The sequence below is a fragment of the Danio aesculapii genome, chromosome 24 (genome assembly GCF_903798145.1).
Source record: "Danio aesculapii chromosome 24, fDanAes4.1, whole genome shotgun sequence".
NCBI classification, from domain to species: Eukaryota; Metazoa; Chordata; class Actinopteri; order Cypriniformes; family Danionidae; genus Danio; species Danio aesculapii.
The window spans coordinates 1,312,201-1,335,423 of record NC_079458.1 but is presented as its reverse complement, the minus strand read 5'-3'; the positions used below and the strand labels follow the sequence as shown (position 1 = coordinate 1,335,423).

The 23,223-nt window shown below is 29.9% G+C and overlaps 1 protein-coding gene across 1 annotated transcript; it reads left to right on the top strand.

Annotated features, from left to right (window-relative positions):
• Window positions 1–1,793: 1,793 nt before the first annotated feature.
• Window positions 1,794–21,577, top strand: LOC130218552 (uncharacterized). Its single transcript, XM_056450765.1, has 7 exons — window positions 1,794–1,964; window positions 7,128–7,186; window positions 9,657–9,850; window positions 11,217–11,371; window positions 20,130–20,593; window positions 20,687–20,892; window positions 21,303–21,577. The coding sequence occupies exons 2-7, from the start codon at window positions 7,171–7,173 to the stop codon at window positions 21,492–21,494; spliced, it is 1,227 nt and encodes a 408-aa protein (XP_056306740.1). The 5' UTR covers window positions 1,794–1,964; window positions 7,128–7,170; the 3' UTR covers window positions 21,495–21,577.
• The last annotated feature ends 1,646 nt before the right edge of the window (window positions 21,578–23,223 follow it).

Genomic DNA, 23,223 nt, shown 5'->3' with positions numbered 1-23,223 from the left:
ATTTTTATTCTCCTGTGTGTGTATGCGCAAGTGATGCTTCTCTGTACAACAATAGCGTTCAGCTGCGCGTCTGGCTCCGCCTTTTGGTACCCTTTTGTTGTGCTAGGTACCCTTTGCAAAGGGGCCCAAAAAGTGGTATAGTACGGTTTGCTTTTAGGTGCCTTTTGACCATAAAAGCGCATTGAACCGAACTGTACCATACCACTCAGTGGAGATGGGACATGAGGGCCCACCCCGTTTTTGGGCTCCCAGGGATACTATTAGGGGTCACAAGTTAATAGTTAATTTTTTTATGCAACATTTATAAAATGTAATAATAATAATAAAATAAAATAAAAACAATTCTAAAACTTCATATTGGTGTTTTATTTAGTTTTTATTTGTAAGTAAATGTAAATGTACATTGGTTAAAATGTTAAATTTGAGAACTTGACCACATAAAGACAAACTTGTAACAGAACAAGTGAACATCTGCCTATTTCTCAGACAGCTTATGGGCTGTAATGATTTAGACGCAAAATCTAAAGCTCATGGCAAAAAAGCTTTAGGAGTGTGTCTGAATCCACTGAAAAATAAGGTTTGCGCCGCAGCGCATGGTCTAACAGGGTTGAGCTTATCATAATGAGTTCTGGGTTTGTTTTAAGAACAAACCAATCAGAGTCTCGGCTCTCATTCCCTTTAAGAGTCAGTTGCGTCGCTCCATTTGCTATTTACATGGTGGACTTTGTAAGTGAAAAAACTGAACACTTCACTAGTAAGAAAACAGATAAACAGAGCATCTGCAGCACGAGGATAAAGAACGAGTCTCCGCCATTCAGCCTCTTTACTTTACTTTTACTCTTTACTTTACTCCTTTACTCCTTTACTTTGGTGGAGTAAGTAAACGGTGGAAACTCACTCCACTGAAGACATCCATTAGCCCACATATTTAATTTCCTTTGATAAGCGCAGAAATTTGCTTCAAAACTATTTCTAAATTCAGTTCTAATCTCCAGAAAAGCAATAAATGAACAATAATAATGAAGTGTGGTCAAAAAACTGAGTTATATCCAAACACACGTCCTGTTTTTATGACCCATATGGTGATGCAGACGTCTCCAAAACCCCACAGGTGGACAAATCTACTCTTGTTTTTAATAAAACAAATATAAATATGCATATAATAAATACTACTACTACTAATAATGATGATAACATTATACAAAAGCAAGTTGTCGTGAATAAACTGAAAAATAAGGCATGAAGGCAGTTAACAAGCCTAAAACACCAACTATTTTATTTGCTGTAACTTTTATTAAAGCAAACAGCTGAATGCAACCTACACTAACAAACTTATTATTATTCAGTCACAAGATCTGAACACCATACTATAAAGGACAACAGCCGCATATAAGCATTTAAATATGGATATAAATGTTGACACTGCAAAAAAATGCTTTTCTTACTTAGTTTTTACTTCGTTTCTTGACCAAAATATCTAAAAAAAATGTTAAATAAAACAAGGAAATTAACCTGCCAATGGGGCAAACTAACCTTATTTCAAACCAAAAACAGGCTTATTTCACTCACCCCATTGGCAGACTACTGCTTTTTTAATGAGAAAAACTCACTTCATTAAACAATAGAACCACATATGGACTAATGTAATGTATGCCACATGAAACTAGTATTAACTATTGTTACCTGATAATAAATACTGGACTTTGTACTTTAGTGTTTCATGGGATACATTCTGTGAAGTATTAATCCAGAACTTAACTGGGGGTTTCCATACTTTAATTCAACAGATACTTTTAATATCTTGCGCATTTTGTCCTAATTGGATCGATTCCCCCTCATTTCAGGGATTGGAAATCACGTGGTTTAAAGAACTTGGCAGCCTGGGGACTCATGACACAGCAGGAATCTCTCTCGCTCTATAAATACACGAGGAGATAGACAACAGGAAGACAGCATCTCTACAAGTGAGTAACTCTCTTCCTTTAGGCATGTTTTTGTTTTTTAAAGAAAGGATATGATTTTGAATCGGATGTTGTAGAATAAGATTGTCCTTTTTTATTAGGACATATGTTAAGCTCTCTGTTTGGCATTTTAAATAATAATTTATTTTTTCTTTGTGTCTTTAAGAATCTGGCAATAAATGTAGATTCTAGTTAGAGCTGCATGATTAAACGAAAAATATTGTGATCTCGACTTCCCGCACTATCTTAATCCAGCATTTCTACAATTCAGCCAATTACTAGCAAAAAGGCGGTCGCATAAGTCTTCACATTGTTTTATATAGCCTAAGTTCCTCAGCAACTTGGACACAGTCAGACGAGATATATCCAGCTGCAGAACCACACACAATCTAGCACACACGATCTAGGCAAACCATATATGGTAACTTAACTCCTTAGCATTATCGCCACCTATTGAATTTCACAAATATGATTTCCCATTTCATTATTATTATATAGTAACGATCATTTTATCACCTCTGCAGTTTCTGAACCCAAATTATGTAAATAAAATAATAGGTTAAAGACACTTATGACTTTATTCACGTGTCCACATACACGTTCAGGATCTGAATATTATCGTAGTTGGTTAAAATCACTTTGTTGTAAAATATAAAAAGCAAACAATAATGTGTCACATTTAAATGAATTACTATAGTTAATCATTTCAATAATATAAACTGATTATCTCAACTGATTATCTGATTATAAACTACTATCTTTTACTAAACTGTCAGCTGTTAGTTATATATATATATATATATATATATATATATATATATATATATATATATATATATATATATATATATATATATATATATTATTTTTATTTTTTTAATTAATTATTAATTATTAATAGTTAATTTGTTTTTATTGCTAAATTTTGGTTTAAAAACAATATATTGCTTACTATAAATTACTACAATATTAAATGTGGGAAATCATTAATTAAAAAGTTATTAGAAAATTAAGCAAATACACACTACTAAATCGCTTGAGAAAAATATTCATATAGTGTTATACATATATTACATGTAAAAGATTTTTATATTAAATGTATTATTTCCTTTAACTTGCTATTATTTCCTTCATTATAAATGAATCCATTATATAAAACAAACCTGTCCAATTTAGATCGTTCAACAAGGCCAGCAAACGAGTATCTGCCATATTATTGTCAGATAATAATGACTGATCATCTATGATGACTGATGGAAAACTGTTCAGTCTTTTATAATGAATGGCGGTCGGAAAGAACGCTCCCCATTCGCCCGTCTCGATCGCAATATTTGTTAAATAAAGTAAACACTGTTGTTTATTTTGTACAATATTTATTAACCATATATATCAAAATATGTCGATGACGATGTCCAAGAAGACGTTAATAACATTAACATCCGTCGTAACCATATATGGTATGCCTAGATTGCGTGTGCCAGATTGTGGTTGGGTCAGACCACAAATGGTGTTGAAAGAGTCGCATACTGTATTTATAAGATATAATGCACCCAAAAATATAATTTCTGTCTTTATGTAATGATGTGCCGCAAAATCACACGAGCCCATGAGCTCTCTGTTTACCTCAGAGAGGACGCACCGGGTGATGACCGTTGTCTACTTTAGTGAACAGAACCTGCATATGCTGTGAATAACTGCTAATAAAGTTGTAAATAACGTTCAGTTTGATGCACATAGCGTTCGGGAGCCACATGCGTGTTTTTTCTGACACTCGGCAGTGAAGGTGAAACCGAAACCGAAAGTGCTCACATCATTTAAACGATCCCGTTTTAGAGTTAGGATTACAATAAGCATCTGATATGTTTTTCTTTCATAGCGAACCGAGTGTTGTGTGTGAGCCAAATGTTTAACAGTGTCAGTAACTACTCTAGCCTATATAACATTGAGTATAGGGGAGAGCGGGGCACAATGTAACCCTTTTTGGTTTTGGTCAAATAATAAACAAAGTATTGGGGTTAGACAAACCATTTGTTTTTTTACCAACAAAACACAAGCCTCTCCTACAAATGAGCACTGGCTGTATGATCGCCGGACCTATGATTTCTGTGCAGTGTTGCCAAAAGTGCCAGGAGTATAAATGTTACTATTTACCCCACCTGCGGGGCAAGTTGTAACAGACAGAGGGTTAGCTGTAACATGCTTAAAAAGGCAGATTACGCACAGTTAATTTAAATTCAGTTTACTTTAAATATTAGCTTTATTTTCTCTGTACATAGCTCAATTTATTTTTTGTTCTACATAGCACAGTATGTTTATTTATTGATTGGATGAACACATTGGGTTTATTTGGATTGTTATCCATTATTATACAATGCATTTATTTGTAGTATTAGCAATAAAATATTTTTTGTCTATCAAAAAAAAAATTCTATTAAAAATCATTTTATTTAAAAGGTTCTCAACATTACACTCAAAATTAAAAAAATATTGTGTTAGTTTAATTGGTGTTCAACAGTGTGTGGCTTAATTGTAACACCCTGTTACAACTAACCCCGCTGTGTCGTGTTTTCTTCAAAACCGGCTGGCAGTCACTGTGTGTTTCTTACATCTCTCAAAATGGTTTCATCTTTTAGCCTAGAAGACGCTGATCACAACAATATAAGATTTCACATTCAGACTTTCACTGATCTTTTTAAAATAAAAAAATTGACTATAATAAAAAATACTTTTATGCTACAAGAATGGTTTCTCCTGTGTTTCTCATCCAAATTTCGTCGAACTTTTCCAATAATTGGCAGGAAGACGTCTGCCGACACTGTGATGAAAACCTCTGAAGCATGCCATGCACTGAAATAAGTGTTGCATGCAAAACTGTTGCAAACAATTTATTTGTGTTGAATTTAAACAAACAAATTAAATTTAATAATGTTCAACTTATTTTTTTGTTTAAATTCAGCCCAAATAAATTGTTTACAACCACTTAATGTAAAAAAAATGAGTAAATCCAAGGAATCATCTTTGAAATAATTTTTTCAGTGTGGTTAACCCTGAGCAAATACCTTAAACTCCGTGTTACATTTAACCAAGCGGTGCCCCACGCTCCCCTAAAGCATGAGGGAATCTGATAATGACTAATGTTTCATTTCACCAGTGAAATAAAATTGTCTAATAATGTTGTCAGTGACAGATTGCAAGCATATGTCTCAAACATAACAATTCAACTTCAGAATTATGAATAGATGTATTCTGATGTCTTCACTTTACTGTGCATTAATGACCAGGACACATTTAAAGTCCACCAATCAAAGGCTATAGACAATTTAACATGTTAACAAACCCACACATAGGCCTGATATTGCTACTGTTTTTTAACCATGTTTTTGAGAATCATAATAGCCTACTCATAATACCATTTATTTTACATCTACAGATTCCTGAGAAAATTCTCATTTTAGCCAGAATCGTGCAGCCCTAATTTTAGTGGATCCTTTTTAATACTGTAAATTACTTGTTACATCTGTGCTTTTCTTCATGAACAGAGGTTTTTGTTGACGATGCTGTAATTATAAAAGATGTCCCTATTAGGATCACATTGACATGTTTTATAAGACAATATACCTCACTCATATCAGCATTAGTTCAGTTTGCCAAAGTGTTGCGGGTGGACTATTATAAGTAGGGCCAGACAGAATCTGCACACATTTTGTTAAAAATATGTGCATTTATGCAGAATTTTTGGGGGGAGTATCATAACTAAAACCTTAATATATGAAATAAAAATAATACCTTTTCAACTTTTATTTAATGTTTACAATGCAAATCCAATTAGATCCACTTATTTAGTAAACAAAGCAAGTCTCTCATATAATAAATGTACTGAAAGACAGAAAATATCACTGTACAAACTGTTGTAAATAAATCAATATTTTCATATTAGTCAATAATATTAATAAATTAATTTAAAAACTGAATAAATATACACACATTTACACAAGTAAATAAACAGACTCAATGATAGGCTGGAGATTATGTGTGGGCTTAATTATATGCCTCTGAAAGCACCACACAGTTATCTGACAAATGTGATTTCAAGAATTAAAAGACAACATTACGCCCTGTAAGACTTGAGATAGCTCAGACTTTGATATCTCTATATAGACAATATAAGCATGGAGTAGAAACACAGAGACTCCACACCCCATCAGAGAATGAATCTCCTTTCCTTCATTCATATCTGAACTCTCTCCTGCACTCTCCTCTTCACCTAATGCACTGTAACCAGGAGATGACACTGACAACACAGGGGGGCAGATCCACATGCAGGTTTGTTAGAATGGTCAGGCAAGCAGTGGTCAATACAGGGGCAAACAGATGTATAAGAGCAATCCAGAGTTGTAGTCAAAAGCAACAGGCAGAGGATCAAAAACACAGAAAAACAAGACAAAGGAAGTGTCACTAAACAGAAAACAAGACTCAGCAACCGTGAGCGTTTCTGTGCTGTATATATGTGTGTGTAATCAATACTTGAGCAGCATCAGCAGTGTGTATGTAATCAGTCAGGATCTGGAACCGGTTGTGTGTGTGGAGCATGACTGGTTCTTGTAGACCATTTACCAGCAGATTTGTGCTTCATGTGAGTGTTTACCAGCGCCCTCTGGTGGTTAGATTGCTGGTGATCATGACACGCACACACAAAGATCCTCTCAGAGTATAAATGTACTGAATCAATGCTAGTGTCTTCCTCTATCGTGTCTGATATCTTTTAAAATGTCTCTGTGCGTCTGGTACAATGGTCTCATTCCCTCAGAAATAGGTATAATCAAAATAATAGATTTATAACTTGAGGTTGAGCCACTGCTAAAGGTTTACCGCTATCTGGGAGCTTCTATTCAAATGAGCTTTTGCTCTCTGTAGGCAGAAACTCTTCAGATCTAACATCCCATGCAAATTCCTATTGTTGTTTCACACAACCTTTATTGGAGGAGATTCTGTCTTGGTCTGAGTATTTTAGGAAAAGAGTCAAGAAAGTCAGGGTGCGATTCTGTAGCCAGATCAGCCCATGGTATACATTTAAAGTCCAAATGAAGTGCTCAGGGGGAGAATTTTAACTTTAATTGTCTGTTTATTCTGCTTTATTCAAATCTACTGCCTTCATCTATTTTCTAGAGACTGTATTGAGGCTTTAGCAGCGTCCACTCATTCGAACACCATGGCTGACAGCAAAGGTGAGACACTTTACATTTCACACTCATTCATTCAGCTCTAAATAAAAGTGTAGGTAATACACAGGAAGGTAAAGGTGCATTTATGCACATAAAGCAGATTCATACAGAAAATTATATCAATACAAATGCCTCAAAACTGTTCTGAAATAAAGAGAACAAGTTATTTACCAATAGTCTAAGAATGCATGGATTCATTCATTCATTTTCCTTTCGGCTCAGTCCCTTTATTAATCTGTGGTCGCCACAGCGGAATGAACCGTCAACTTATCCACCATATGTTTTACACAGCGGATGCCCTTCCAGCTGCAACCCATCACTGGGAAACACCCATACACACTCATTCACACTCATACACTACGGACGATTTTAGCTTACCCAATTCACCTATACCACATGTCTTTGGAATTGTCAGGGAAACTGGAGCACCCGGAGGAAACCCACGCGAATGCTGGACAATGCATGGATAATGCATTAAATTGTAATAATTTCTGTATTGACTTAAATTGTTTTACTCAACTCAGTAATGTTCATAAAAAGTTTACAGAGGTTCTAAGCAGAAATGTATATTCAACCCTGGGATCCAGCTTACAATACAGCAGGGAGTCTCAATTCTCACTAGTGGGCCTCAGCTATCCTGCAGGTGGGCCACGAGATATCTTAAAAATAACTCTCAATATTATACTATAAGTTTTGGATTTCATTATTAATGTGCTATATAAAAATGATCGAAATAACTCACTTTCTCCTGTATTCTGATTGATTACTTCAAACAGTGCAAAAACGATGTTATGATCTGCAATTCGTCGCCTTAGAATTATATGCTTCAAAGTTTTTGCATTCCATATAGCAAACAGTGTGTGTGTAACATTTGTTTATTAAATAAAAAGTCTTAAAATGTAAACAAATTATAAAAAAACATCCCATAATATAAATAAGTTGTCATTTAATAAGAATATGTCAATAACTCAGATAAAACCTTATAACTCTAAGGTGACGAATTAGTACACATCAGTCTGTTCATTCACAAACTATACGTGAAGTGAAAGTGAAAGTCTCTCTTTGTGTATTTTTGTATGAACTGTTTAATAAATCCACATAGTTGTTCAAAATAATATCCTGTGAGTGTTTTGTAACAGAAGTGCACCACTACAGGAGGATCTAGCGAGGCTCAATGGTGTTTCTGCCATAGAATGTAAAATAAACCTGCATATGAGCTTCAGACATGCTCTAGCGGAGCTGTTCACTGTTACTGTCAGCGATCTACCAATAATATCCAGCTGTAAACTCAACCACCATCAGATCCACGCGTTTCAACAGATTTAGGGTGTTTTACTGTATTTTACATTTGTCTGCATATTTTTGAACAGTGGATATTTATTAGTAAATATTCAGTCAGTCCAGTTTAAAGCAGAAGGTGGTCCTTTGCAATCTCCCTGTTGATCTGTAGTTCTCTTTAAGTCTGTGTATGTTATTTATATATATATATATAAATATATATATATATATATATATATATATATATATATATATATATATATATATATATATATATATATATATATATATATATATATATATATATATATATATACAAAGCTATAGATAGGGCCAGACGGAATCTGCGGACGTTTTTTGCTATTTCTGCGGAGAATTGTGTTAAAAATCTGTGGATTTCTGCTGAATTATTTTGGGAGGATCATAACTAAAACCTTAATATGTGAAATAAAAGTAATACCTTTCTAACTTTTATTTAATGTTTAAAATGCTAATCCAATTAGTTACACTTTATTTGGTAAACAAAGCAAGTCTCTCATATAATATCTCTACTAAAAGACAGAAAATATTACTGTACACACTGCACTGTGCTTAAATCAGATGAACATGTTCATATTAGTCAATAATATTACTGTAATTAATTAAAAACTGAATAAATATAGATTTACACACATTTACTCTAGTAAATAAACAGAATTAATGATGGGCTAAAAATCTGCAGAAATCGCGGGCAGATACCATGTGGGCCTAGCTATAGCTGTCATATATTGCATAGTTCTAGTTTTATATAATAACATTTTTATTAAATTATATATTTTTATAAAATACTGATTATAGAAAATAATATAAGGCACAATATATGTATTTGTTAATAAATAAAGGTTTAAATAAGCATTTCATACAAATATTTTAGAGAAATTGTCACACAGGTGGGCCTTCAAAAATTAGTCTGAGAAAGAAGTGGGCCCTGAAGTGAAAGAGGTTGAAACACGTACATATCTTTAAAACACAAATTACTTGCATCAAGATTGTGTGTTCACACTGCAGAAAAGGTCAACTAAGTTTTTGGATTTTAGTTGAAAACTGCTTTGTAAGCACACAAAATATCACCAATAATTAAACTCAGATGATTGTTAAACATCAGTAATGTGTGTGTGTGTGTGTGTGTGTGTGTGTGTGTGTTTTGGTGTTTCAGAGCTCATGCTCAGTAATTCTGTGGGCAATCCAGAGTTTATTCACGAGCTTCTTCCAGCTGCGGAGCGAACGGCTCTTCTCTATCATCTGTCTTATCTGTGTTTGGGAGGATTCCCGAAACTGGAGAGTCTGATTAGAAAAAGAGCTCTGGAGACTCAGAGACTGTTTGGATCCTCTGAAGATGTTCTGCTCAGTGTGAGGCACAATCTATTACGTCGAACTGTCAATTGGTGATGGGCGTCACAGTGGTGCAGTGGGTAGCACGATCGCCTCACAGCAAGAAGGTCGCTGGGTCGAGGCCTGGCTGGGTCAGTTGGTGTTTCTGTGTGGAGTTTGCATGTTCTCCCCGTGTTGGCGTGGGTTTGCTCCGGATGCTCCAGTTTCCCCCACAGTCCAAACACATAAACTATATGGGACTAAATTGGCCGTAGTGTATGAGTGTGTGTGTGAATGAGTGTGTATGAGTGTTTCCCAGTGCTGAGTTGCAGGTAGAAGGGCATCCGCTGCGTAAAACATATGCTGGAATAGTTGGCGGTTCGTTCTGCTGTGGCGACCCCTGATTAATAAAGGGACTAAACTGAAAAGAAAATGAATGAATGAATGTCAATTGGTGGCAAAACATGTCACAACAGTATCCTACATTAAATTATGTGAGGATAGGCTTGTTACTAGAGTCATCAAATAAACAGGATTGCTGCGTTCAGTTCATCAGTGACTCTGATAAAACAAATATGCAAACTATAATTTAAACCTTGAATTAACCTACAGTGTGTGAATCATTGGTTTTTGAATGCACAGTATTAATTTTAAACTCAAAGTAAAGCAGTGGCGGATTTAGATTTACGTAGGTTTTCTTTGTACGTAGGTTTGTCTTGTTAGAGGCGGCTGCATATAGACACCCTCTACCCCCTCAGCACTTCACTTTCATTTGCTGGGTAACCTTGAAGGTCATCCACATTATTCTGATCACAGCATCAGTTTCAGAACATAGTGATAAGTATGAATGTAATCAGATTTAGAGTGAAGATCAAGTATGTCTTCAAATTGTAAAACCAAGAGATTACATAAAAGATGAAAACAAAATTTGCCTGAATATAGAGCCCTGCAGTACACCTCAGATTATTTCTGACCGACACAACAACCTTCTTATTTATCAAATAACAAACCAGTAGAAAACAGCAAACCAATTCAATTATGCACAGCTTATAATGAAAAATCAGGGGTCACCTCAGTGGACTGAACTGCAAATTAATCTGGCATATGTTTTATGCATTGGATGCCCGATGATAGTGCTAGCCACTGAGCCACCGTGCCGCCATCCAGTTCAATTGTAATTGAAGTAATCTACAGATGTCACAATGTTATGCTGTTTAAATTTATTCCTTTATTTTCTTTTCGACTTAGTCCCTTTATTATTCAGGGGTTGCCACAGTGGAATGAACCGCCAATGTATTCAGCATGTGTTTTACGCAGCAGATACCCTTCCGGCTGCAACCCAGTACTCGGAAATGCTTAAATTCGTTAAATGACTTAATTTGTGGATGAATGCTCTTTCTTGTAGTGTTCCAGCACTAGTGATAACCTGGTGACGTCTCTGTTCCCTATGCTGATGTACGCTGATGAAAATAATGAAGCCAGTCTGCCTGTGAAATACCTGGAGAAAGCCAGAGCCTGGATCGATGACATCATTAGAGCCATGGATGACATGGTGAACAGGTGAAAACATTAGCAATAATATTTATTTGTCAGCATTTGTCTTTCAGGAATTACATGCCAGCAGAATATGCAGAACCTGATTTTAAAAAGTACAACATCTTCGCTGATCCTTTTTTTAAGTTTTTGAGAAAAAAATTTATTAAATGACATTTAATTAGTTTCGTTTTTTTGCAGGATGACAAAACAGTTAAACAAAATGCAATTATTTATACAATATAAACACAGTTAAAAGACCTACACAAATATGTTTCACTTCCATGACACATTAACAAAACCAAAGAAATAAGTGGCTCAACAATATATCATTTCCATGCTCCACACACTGTAAAAAAAAAATCTGTAATTCTACAGTTTAATTCCCGAAGCTGGGGTGCCGAAAAAAATGTAAAATAACGTACAGAAATTAACTATAAAATAACAGATATTAAATTACAGAAATTTACCATAAAATAACAAACATTAAATTACAGAAATTTACAGTAAAATAACGAACATTAAATTACAGAAATTTACAGTAAAATAGCGGACATTAAATTACAGAAATTTACCATAAAATAACAAACATTACATTACAGAAATTTACCATAAAATAGTGGACATTAAATTACAGAAATTTACCCTAAAATAGCAGACATTAAATTACAGAAATTTACAGTAAAATAGCGGACATTAAATTACAGAAATTTACAGTAAAATAGCGGACATTAAATTACAGAAATTTACAGTAAAATAGCGGACATTAAATTACAGAAATTTACAGTAAAATAACGAACATTAAATTACAGAAATTTACCATAAAATAACAAACATTACATTACAGAAATTTACCATAAAATAACGAACATTAAATTACTGAAATTTACCATAAAATAACTAACATTAAATTACAGAAATTTACAGTAAAATAGCGGACTTTAAATTACAGAAATTTACCATAAAATAACAAACATTACATTACAGAAATTTACCATAAAATAACGAACATTAAATTACTGAAATTTACCATAAAATAACTAACATTAAATTACAGAAATTTACAGTAAAATAGCGGACATTAAATTACAGAAATTTACAGTAAAATAACAAACATTAAATTACAGAAATTTACCATAAAATAACAAACATTAAATTACAGAAATTTACCATAAAATAACAAACATTAAATTACAGAAATTTACCATAAAATAACTAACATTAAATTACAGAAATTTACAGTAAAATAGCGGACATTAAATTACAGAAATTTACCATAAAATAACTAACATTAAATTACAGAAATTTACCATAAAATAACAAACATTAAATTACAGAAATTTACCATAAAATAACAAACATTAAATTACAGAAATTTACCATAAAATAACAAACATTAAATTACAGAAATTTACAGTAAAATAGCGGACATTAAATTACAGAAATTTACAGTAAAATAGCGGACATTAAATTACAGAAATTTACAGTAAAATAACGAACATTAAATTACAGAAATTTACCATAAAATAACAAACATTACATTACAGAAATTTACCATAAAATAACGAACATTAAATTACTGAAATTTACCATAAAATAACTAACATTAAATTACAGAAATTTACAGTAAAATAGCGGACTTTAAATTACAGAAATTTACCATAAAATAACAAACATTACATTACAGAAATTTACCATAAAATAACGAACATTAAATTACTGAAATTTACCATAAAATAACTAACATTAAATTACAGAAATTTACAGTAAAATAGCGGACATTAAATTACAGAAATTTACAGTAAAATAACAAACATTAAATTACAGAAATTTACCATAAAATAACAAACATTAAATTACAGAAATTTACCATAAAATAACAAACATTAAATTACAGAAATTTACCATAAAATAACTAACATTAAATTACAGAAATTTACAGTAAAATAGCGGACATTAAATTACAGAAATTTACCATAAAATAACTAACATTAAATTACAGAAATTTACCATAAAATAACAAACATTAAATTACAGAAATTTACCATAAAATAACAAACATTAAATTACAGAAATTTACCATAAAATAACAAACATTAAATTACAGAAATTTACAGTAAAATAGCGGACATTAAATTACAGAAATTTACAGTAAAATAGCGGACATTAAATTACAGAAATTTACCATAAAATAACTAACATTAAATTACAGAAATTTACCATAAAATAACAAACATTAAATTACAGAAATTTACCATAAAATAACAAACATTAAATTACAGAAATTTACCATAAAATAACAAACATTAAATTACAGAAATTTACCATAAAATAACAAACATTAAATTACAAAAATTTACAGTAAAATAACGAACATTAAATTACAGAAATTTACCATAAAATAACTAACATTAAATTACAGAAATTTACAGTAAAATAGCGGACATTAAATTACAGAAATTTACCATAAAATAACAAACATTACATTACAGAAATTTACAGTAAAATAGCGGACATTAAATTACAGAAATTTACCATAAAATAACAAACATTAAATTACAGAAATTTACAGTAAAATAGCGGACATTAAATTACAGAAATTTACCATAAAATAACAAACATTAAATTACAGAAATTTACCATAAAATAACAAACATTACATTACAGAAATTTACCATAAAATAACAAACATTAAATTACAGAAATTTACCATAAAATAACAAACATTAAATTACAGAAATTTACAGTAAAATAGCGGACATTAAATTACAGAAATTTACCATAAAATAACTAACATTAAATTACAGAAATTTACCATAAAATAACAAACATTAAATTACAGAAATTTACCATAAAATAACAAACATTAAATTACAGAAATTTACCATAAAATAACTAACATTAAATTACAGAAATTTACCATAAAATAACAAACATTAAATTACAGAAATTTACCATAAAATAACTAACATTAAATTACAGAAATTTACCATAAAATAACAAACATTAAATTACAGAAATTTACAGTAAAATAGCGGACATTAAATTACAGAAATTTACCATAAAATAACAAACATTAAATTACAGAAATTTACCATAAAATAACAAACATTAAATTACAGAAATTTACAGTAAAATAGCGGACATTAAATTACTGAAATTTACCATAAAATAACAAACATTAAATTACAGAAATTTACCATAAAATAACAAACATTAAATTACAGAAATTTACAGTAAAATAGCGGACATTAAATTACTGAAATTTACCATAAAATAACAAACATTAAATTACAGAAATTTACAGTAAAATAGCGGACATTAAATTACAGAAATTTACCATAAAATAACAAACATTACATTACAGAAATTTACCATAAAATAACAAACATTAAATTACAGAAATTTACCATATAATAACAAACATTAAATTACAGAAATTTGCAGTAAAATAGCGGACATTAAATTACAGAAATTTACCATAAAATAACAAACATTAAATTACAGAAATTTACCATAAAATAACAAACATTACATTACAGAAATTTACCATAAAATAACAAACATTAAATTACAGAAATTTACCATAAAATAACAAACATTAAATTACAGAAATTTACAGTAAAATAACAAACATTAAATTACAGAAATTTACAGTAAAATAACGGACATTAAATTACAGAAATTTACAGTAAAATAGCGGACATTAAATTACAGAAATTTACCATAAAATAACAAACATTAAATTACAGAAATTTACCATAAAATAACAAACATTAAATTACAGAAATTTACAGTAAAATAGCGGACATTAAATTACAGAAATTTACAGTAAAATAACAAACATTAAATTACAGAAATTTACCATAAAATAACAAACATTAATTTACAGAAATTTACCATAAAATAACAAACATTAAATTACAGAAATTTACCATAAAATAACAAACATTAAATTACAGAAATTTACCATAAAATAACTAACATTAAATTACAGAAATTTACAGTAAAATAGCGGACATTAAATTACAGAAATTTACCATAAAATAACAAACATTAAATTACAGAAATTTACCATAAAATAACAAACATTAAATTACAGAAATTTGCCATAAAATAACAAACATTAAATTACAGAAATTTACCATAAAATAACAAACATTAAATTACAGAAATTTACCATAAAATAACTAACATTAAATTACAGAAATTTACAGTAAAATAACAAACATTAAATTACAGAAATTTACCATAAAATAACAAACATTAAATTACAGAAATTTACCATAAAATAACAAACATTAAATTACAGAAATTTACCATAAAATAACAAACATTAAATTACAGAAATTTACAGTAAAATAGCGGACATTAAATTACAGAAATTTACCATAAAATAACAAACATTACATTACAGAAATTTACCATAAAATAACAAACATTAAATTACAGAAATTTACAGTAAAATAGCGGACATTAAATTACAGAAATTTACCATAAAATAACAAACATTACATTACAGAAATTTACCATAAAATAACAAACATTACATTACAGAAATTTACCATAAAATAACAAACATTAAATTACAGAAATTTACCATATAATAACAAACATTAAATTACAGAAATTTACCATAAAATAACTAACATTAAATTACAGAAATTTACCATAAAATAACAAATATTAAATTACAGAAATTTACCATAAAATAACAAACATTAAATTACAGAAATTTACCATAAAATAACAAACATTAAATTACAGAAATTTACCATAAAATAACAAACATTAAATTACAGAAATTTACCATAAAATAACTAACATTAAATTACAGAAATTTACAGTAAAATAGCGGACATTAAATTACAGAAATTTACCATAAAATAACAAACATTAAATTACAGAAATTTGCCATAAAATAACAAACATTAAATTACAGAAATTTACCATAAAATAACTAACATTAAATTACAGAAATTTACAGTAAAATAACAAACATTAAATTACTGAAATGTACCATAAAATAACAAACATTAAATTACAGAAATTTACAGTAAAATAGCGGACATTAAATTACAGAAATTTACCATAAAATAACAAACATTACATTACAGAAATTTACCATAAAATAACAAACATTAAATTACAGAAATTTACCATATAATAACAAACATTAAATTACAGAAATTTACCATAAAATAACTAACATTAAATTACAGAAATTTACCATAAAATAACAAACATTAAATTACAGAAATTTACCATAAAATAACAAACATTAAATTACAGAAATTTACAGTAAAATAACAAACATTAAATTACAGAAATTTACAGTAAAATAGCGGACATTAAATTACTGAAATTTACCATAAAATAACAAACATTAAATTACAGAAATTTACAGTAAAATAGCGGACATTAAATTACAGAAATTTACCATAAAATAACAAACATTACATTACAGAAATTTACCATAAAATAACAAACATTAAATTACAGAAATTTACCATATAATAACAAACATTAAATTACAGAAATTTACCATAAAATAACTAACATTAAATTACAGAAATTTACCATAAAATAACAAACATTAAATTACAGAAATTTACCATAAAATAACAAACATTAAATTACAGAAATTTACAGTAAAATAGCGGACATTAAATTACAGAAATTTACCATAAAATAACAAACATTAAATTACAGAAATTTACAGTAAAATAGCGGACATTAAATTACAGAAATTTACCATAAAATAACAAACATTAAATTACAGAAATTTACCATAAAATAACAAACATTAAATTACAGAAATTTACCATAAAATAACAAACATTAAATTACAGAAATTTACCATATAATAACAAACATTAAATTACAGAAATTTACCATAAAATAACAAACATTAAATTACAGAAATTTACCATAAAATAACAAACATTAAATTACAGAAATTTACCATAAAATAACAAACATTAAATTACAGAAATTTACCATAAAATAACAAACATTAAATTACAGAAATTTACCATATAATAACAAACATTAAATTACAGAAATTTACCATAAAATAACAAACATTACATTACAGAAATTTACCATAAAATAACAAACATTAAATTACAGAAATTTACCATAAAATAACAAACATTAAATTACAGAAATTTACCATAAAATAACAAACATTAAATTACAGAAATTTACCATAAAATAACAAACATTAAATTACAGAAATTTACAGTAAAATAACGAACATTAAATTACAGAAATTTACAGTAAAATAACGAACATTAAATTACAGAAATTTACCATAAAATAACTAACATTAAATTACAGAAATTTACAGTAAAATAACGAACATTAAATTACAGAAATTTACCATAAAATAACGAACATTAAATTACAGAAATTTACCATAAAATAACTAACATTAAATTACAGAAATTTACAGTAAAATAACGAACATTAAATTACAGAAATTTACCATAAAATAACAAACATTACATTACAGAAATTTACCATAAAATAACGAACATTAAATTACTGAAATTTACCATAAAATAACAAACATTAAATTACAGAAATTTGCAGTAAAATAGCGGACATTAAATTACAGAAATTTACCATAAAATAACAAACATTAAATTACAGAAATTTACCGTAAAATAACGAACATTAAATTACAGAAATTTACCATAAAATAACTAACATTAAATTACAGAAATTTACAGTAAAATAACGAACATTAAATTACAGAAATTTACCATAAAATAACAAACATTAAATTACAGAAATTTACCATAAAATAACAAACATTAAATTACAGAAATTTACCATAAAATAACAAACATTAAATTACAGAAATTTACCATAAAATAACAAACATTAAATTACAGAAATTTACCATAAAATAACAAACATTAAATTACAGAAATTAACCTTAAAACAGCGGACATTACAGAAATTTACAGTAAAATAACGAACATTAAATTACAAAAATTTACAGTAAAATAACGAACATTAAATTACAAAAATTTACAGTAAAATAACGAACATTAAATTACAGAAATTTACCATAAAATAACTAACATTAAATTACAGAAATTTACAGTAAAATAACGAACATTAAATTACAGAAATTTACCATAAAATAACAAACATTACATTACAGAAATTTACCATAAAATAACGAACATTAAATTACTGAAATTTACCATAAAATAACAAACATTAAATTACAGAAATTTACCATAAAATAACAAACATTAAATTACAGAAATTTACCATAAAATAACAAACATTAAATTACAGAAATTAACCTTAAAACAGCGGACATTACAGAAATTTACAGTAAAATAGCGGACATTAAATTACAGAAATTTACAGTAAAATAGCGGACATTAAATTACAGAAATTTACAGTAAAATAGCGGACATTAAATTACAGAAATTTACAGTAAAATAGCGGACATTAAATTACAGAAATTTACAGTAAAATAGCGGACATTAAATTACAGAAATTTACAGTAAAATAGCGGACATTAAATTACAGAAATTTACAGTAAAATAGCGGACATTAAATTACAGAAATTTACAGTAAAATAGCGGACATTAAATTACAGAAATTTACCATAAAATAACAAACATTAATTTACAGAAATTTACCATAAAATAACAAACATTAAATTACAGAAATTTACCATAAAATAACAAACATTAAATTACTGAAATTTACCGTAAAATAGCGGACATTAAATTACAGAAATTTACAGTAAAATAGCGGACATTAAATTACAGAAATTTACCATAAAATAACAAACATTAATTTACAGAAATTTACCATAAAATAACAAACATTAAATTACAGAAATTTACCATAAAATAACAAACATTAAATTACAGAAATTTACCATATAATAACAAACATTAAATTACAGAAATTTACCATAAAATAACAAACATTAAATTACTGAAATTTACCGTAAAATAGGGGACATTAAATTACAGAAATTTACAGTAAAATAGCGGACATTAAATTACAGAAATTTACCATAAAATAACAAACATTAAATTACAGAAATTTACAGTAAAATAGCGGACATTAAATTACAGAAATTTACAGTAAAATAGCGGACATTAAATTACAGAAATTTACAGTAAAATAGCGGACATTAAATTACAGAAATTTACCATAAAATAACAAACATTAATTTACAGAAATTTACCATATAATAACAAACATTAAATTACAGAAATTTACCATAAAATAACAAACATTAAATTACTGAAATTTACCGTAAAATAGGGGACATTAAATTACTGAAATTTACCGTAAAATAGCGGACATTAAATTACAGAAATTTACTAGAATTTAACTAGAAATTTAAATTTAAGGAAATTTCTGTAATTTAATATTCGTTATTTTACAGTAAATTTCTTTAATTTAATATTCGTTATTTTACAGTAAATTTCTGTAATTTAACGGCTGTTATTTTACTTTTTTTCCAGCACCCCAGCTGCTGGAAATAAACTCTAAAATTAGGGATTTTTTTTTTTTTTTTTTTTTTTTTTTTTTTTTACAGTGCAGGTTCAGTCTTACTTTCATCTGTATGACCAAAAACTATGCAGTATCATTATAGAGAAAATCTGTTATCACATTATTAACAGAGACGCACATAAACAGACATAAATAAAAGCACAAAAATAAAAATTACTTAGATACTGCTCACTCCCGCTAGTCTGTTTTTTGACTTGAGATGACCTGACTAAATTGTATTCAGGTATGATCAACAAAACCGGAGCATGGCGTCATGCACCAGTGATGGGATCGAGGAGCAGATAGAGACCGCAAAAAAACAAAAGAAACACTTGGAGGAGATAAAGAGTCTGGAGGACACCTTGAACAAGCTTGAAGAAGAGCTGAAAAAGAATACTCAATCCATAGAAGAAATGGATAGAAAAATTGAAGAAAAAAATGCAGAACTGCAGAATCATATTCAAGGTGTTTCCAAGAGCAGGCGTGATATGGATATTGTGGCCATAGCGGTGCCAATTATTGGACTCCTGGCTAAATCAATTTATGAGTTAGCCACTGTTCCAGGTGAAGATGCTAAAACTGAATCTCTGGAAGCTGACCTGTCCCGTTTCTCCACTGAAAAGCAAGATCTGCACAACAAAGAGTGCGAGATCCAAACCAAACAGACTGAGCTTCAGCAGCAGCTGGCCAACACCAAAGAACAGCTGTGTGAGAGAGTTTTCCATTAGCTTAAGAAAAGAAGCAGAATACAAGTTCATTAAATCAGGTAAGGTAAATATCCACTGTATGCTGTTTGTCCAGGTGTGATTCCCGACCCCGTGCATCTGAAGGACGTGCAGAAATGTCTTTCTCGAATCCAGCAGATTCTGGTCGACCTGAAAAAGTTCTGGGAGAAAGTAGCATCTCTGCTGGACTCGCTGAAGAAGAGGACCTTCGTTAATGAAGATCTCCTTGAGGAGCAGGACATGAAGGAGGAGTTTCTGCAGTCCATTGAAACTGCAGGACAGGTAACAGAAGTTGATGATGTTTGATTATTTTTGGATAACTCTGGTCATCAGTGTATTGGTAGGGTTAGATGATGGTGCTGTATGAGATCTGTACTTCAGATTTCTGAGTGGCATGCTTATATTATTTTGTATGCCGTTGAACATTTGTTATGACATCGTCTTATATTTAGTCAATTTAAGAGGTAAAACTTAATTTGATAAACGAACAACATGAATGATTAAAAAGAAAACAACATAAAGAATGAAATGGGGGAGTTGATGATGCATGTGTGTATATGATGACAAAATAAGGTTTTTATTATCAGGATAGCTTTCCAACAGTTGATCAATGTATATGAGAGACCAAATCTGATACAAAACAGTGAGCAAGCCTTCGTTTATTTTAATAAATGCATGTCTTTCTCTTTCAGTATTGGCAGAAATTTAGCTTCTGCTGTCTGACAGCTCAGGGTATCTTAAGCATTCAGTCTAGAGATGCTTATAAATTCCTGGAGACTGATCCATCTTCACTTTCACCAGAGGAATGGAATCAGGAATACCAGTCTGTCATGGAGAAGCTGAATAAGATCAGTCAGGATTCACCATCCGCCATCACTGAGTGAAGCACAGAGATTTGAGGCTGCTTTGTTCTTTGAAATGCTATATTTGTAGAGCATACAACATTATAAAAATATCTGTTAATGAAGTTTCTGTATTTTGTATTGTTTGAGTTTATTTCAAGTTGTGAATTGCATTATGGGATGTTGATCTCTGCTTCGAGATACGGAGAGTGAGCGGAGCTACAGACGCCTGCTGGCACTTTGCTTAGACCTGACAGATCTCTTGTCAGTTATTTAATGCTTTACAATCAGTATATCTACTCAAGTTTGTTAATTTCACACACACACACACACACACACACACACACACACACACGCGCGCACACACACACACACACACAAACCTGTTTGATTTTCTTTCTTCTGTTGAACACAAAGATATTTTGAAGAATGTTGGGACCTGTAACTATTGACCTTCATAGCATTTGATTTTCCTATAATAGTTTCAGCACTCTTGAAAATATCTTACTCTGTGTTCAACAGAAGAATAAAAATCCTCAAACTGGTTTGGAAGCACTTGAGAGAGAGTAAATAGTGAGGACATTTTCATTTTTGGGGAGAACTGTCCCTTTAATTGGAGCTGATCTCTGGTTATAACTGCTTTGGGTTTCATGATGGTGAATTATATTATATCTTCTGTTGAAACAATAAAGACAGAAGTCATACAAATACTTTACTAATATTTCAGTGTGCATTTTTACCACCAGTTTGGTTCTTTCTGTGCCTCCAGACACTGACAAAAGCTGTATTCACTACTTATTTCTCTCACCCATTTGTACTGACATTTTGGAGACAATTCAGGGTAATTTATCCTCCTGCAACCACTTTAAATCATCTCGAATGACAAAAACAGTGCATGTTAAACACATTTAAATAACATAAAATGCTAACATGTAAATGTAACTCCTTTAAATGACATTTTCTAATTTTCTCACTATGCATTACTTTCTCCCCATCTCACCGTGCCCGATGGCTGGATGTTTAAAATACAAAGGAAAGATATCTAAGATAGTATATTGGATAACAACCAGTGGCATAGCGCAAAATTCGGAGGCCCCCCTGCACGGATTATTTACAGGGCCCCTGGTGAAGAACAGGTGTGTGTGTGTGTGTGGGGGGGGGGGGGGGGGGGGTAATATGAGTGCTCGCTAACTGAAGAGCGGGGTGGGTGGAGGGGGGTTGGTGGAGTCATCACATCTTGTAGAGCGGAGGGGGGGGGTGGAGATGTGGATGGTGGTAGGTAATATATAAGGGATATTATTATAATCCCCAAATTACTTAATATGTTGATCTGGAGCTGTTTGACTGTAAATAAATAGTTAAATAGTCAGTAACATGTTTTATTATTATTATTATTTACAATAGAAAAAATAAATAGTATACATTAGCAGCAAATACATTATCAAACAGTTCAGCTTAATAAAATTAATATTATAAAGAAATAGAATCAAGTTATCAGATCTCATTAATCTTTTTTTCACTGTGAAACTTACACATTCTGATTAAAGAGCAACGCATGGATCTCTCATTTATTTAGATTTTTCTTTTGACTACATTAAATAACAGAGGTGTCACTTTAAAACTGCACACATCTAACATAATAATGAAAGCATTTGACTGCTTTCCTGTTTATGCTCATTTCAGACAAAATTAGTTGTGTTTTAAAAAACCCCATCAAGATTGCCATCTTTAGATATTATTATTATTAATATTATTATTATTAATATTATTA

Coding starts and splice junctions, on each gene's coding strand:
- LOC130218552 (XM_056450765.1), top strand. Junction 9,851..11,216: donor CTGAAGATGTTCTGCTCAGT/GTGAGGCACAAT, acceptor TCTTTCTTGTAG/TGTTCCAGCACTAGTGATAA. Junction 20,893..21,302: donor CCATTGAAACTGCAGGACAG/GTAACAGAAGTT, acceptor TTTCTCTTTCAG/TATTGGCAGAAATTTAGCTT.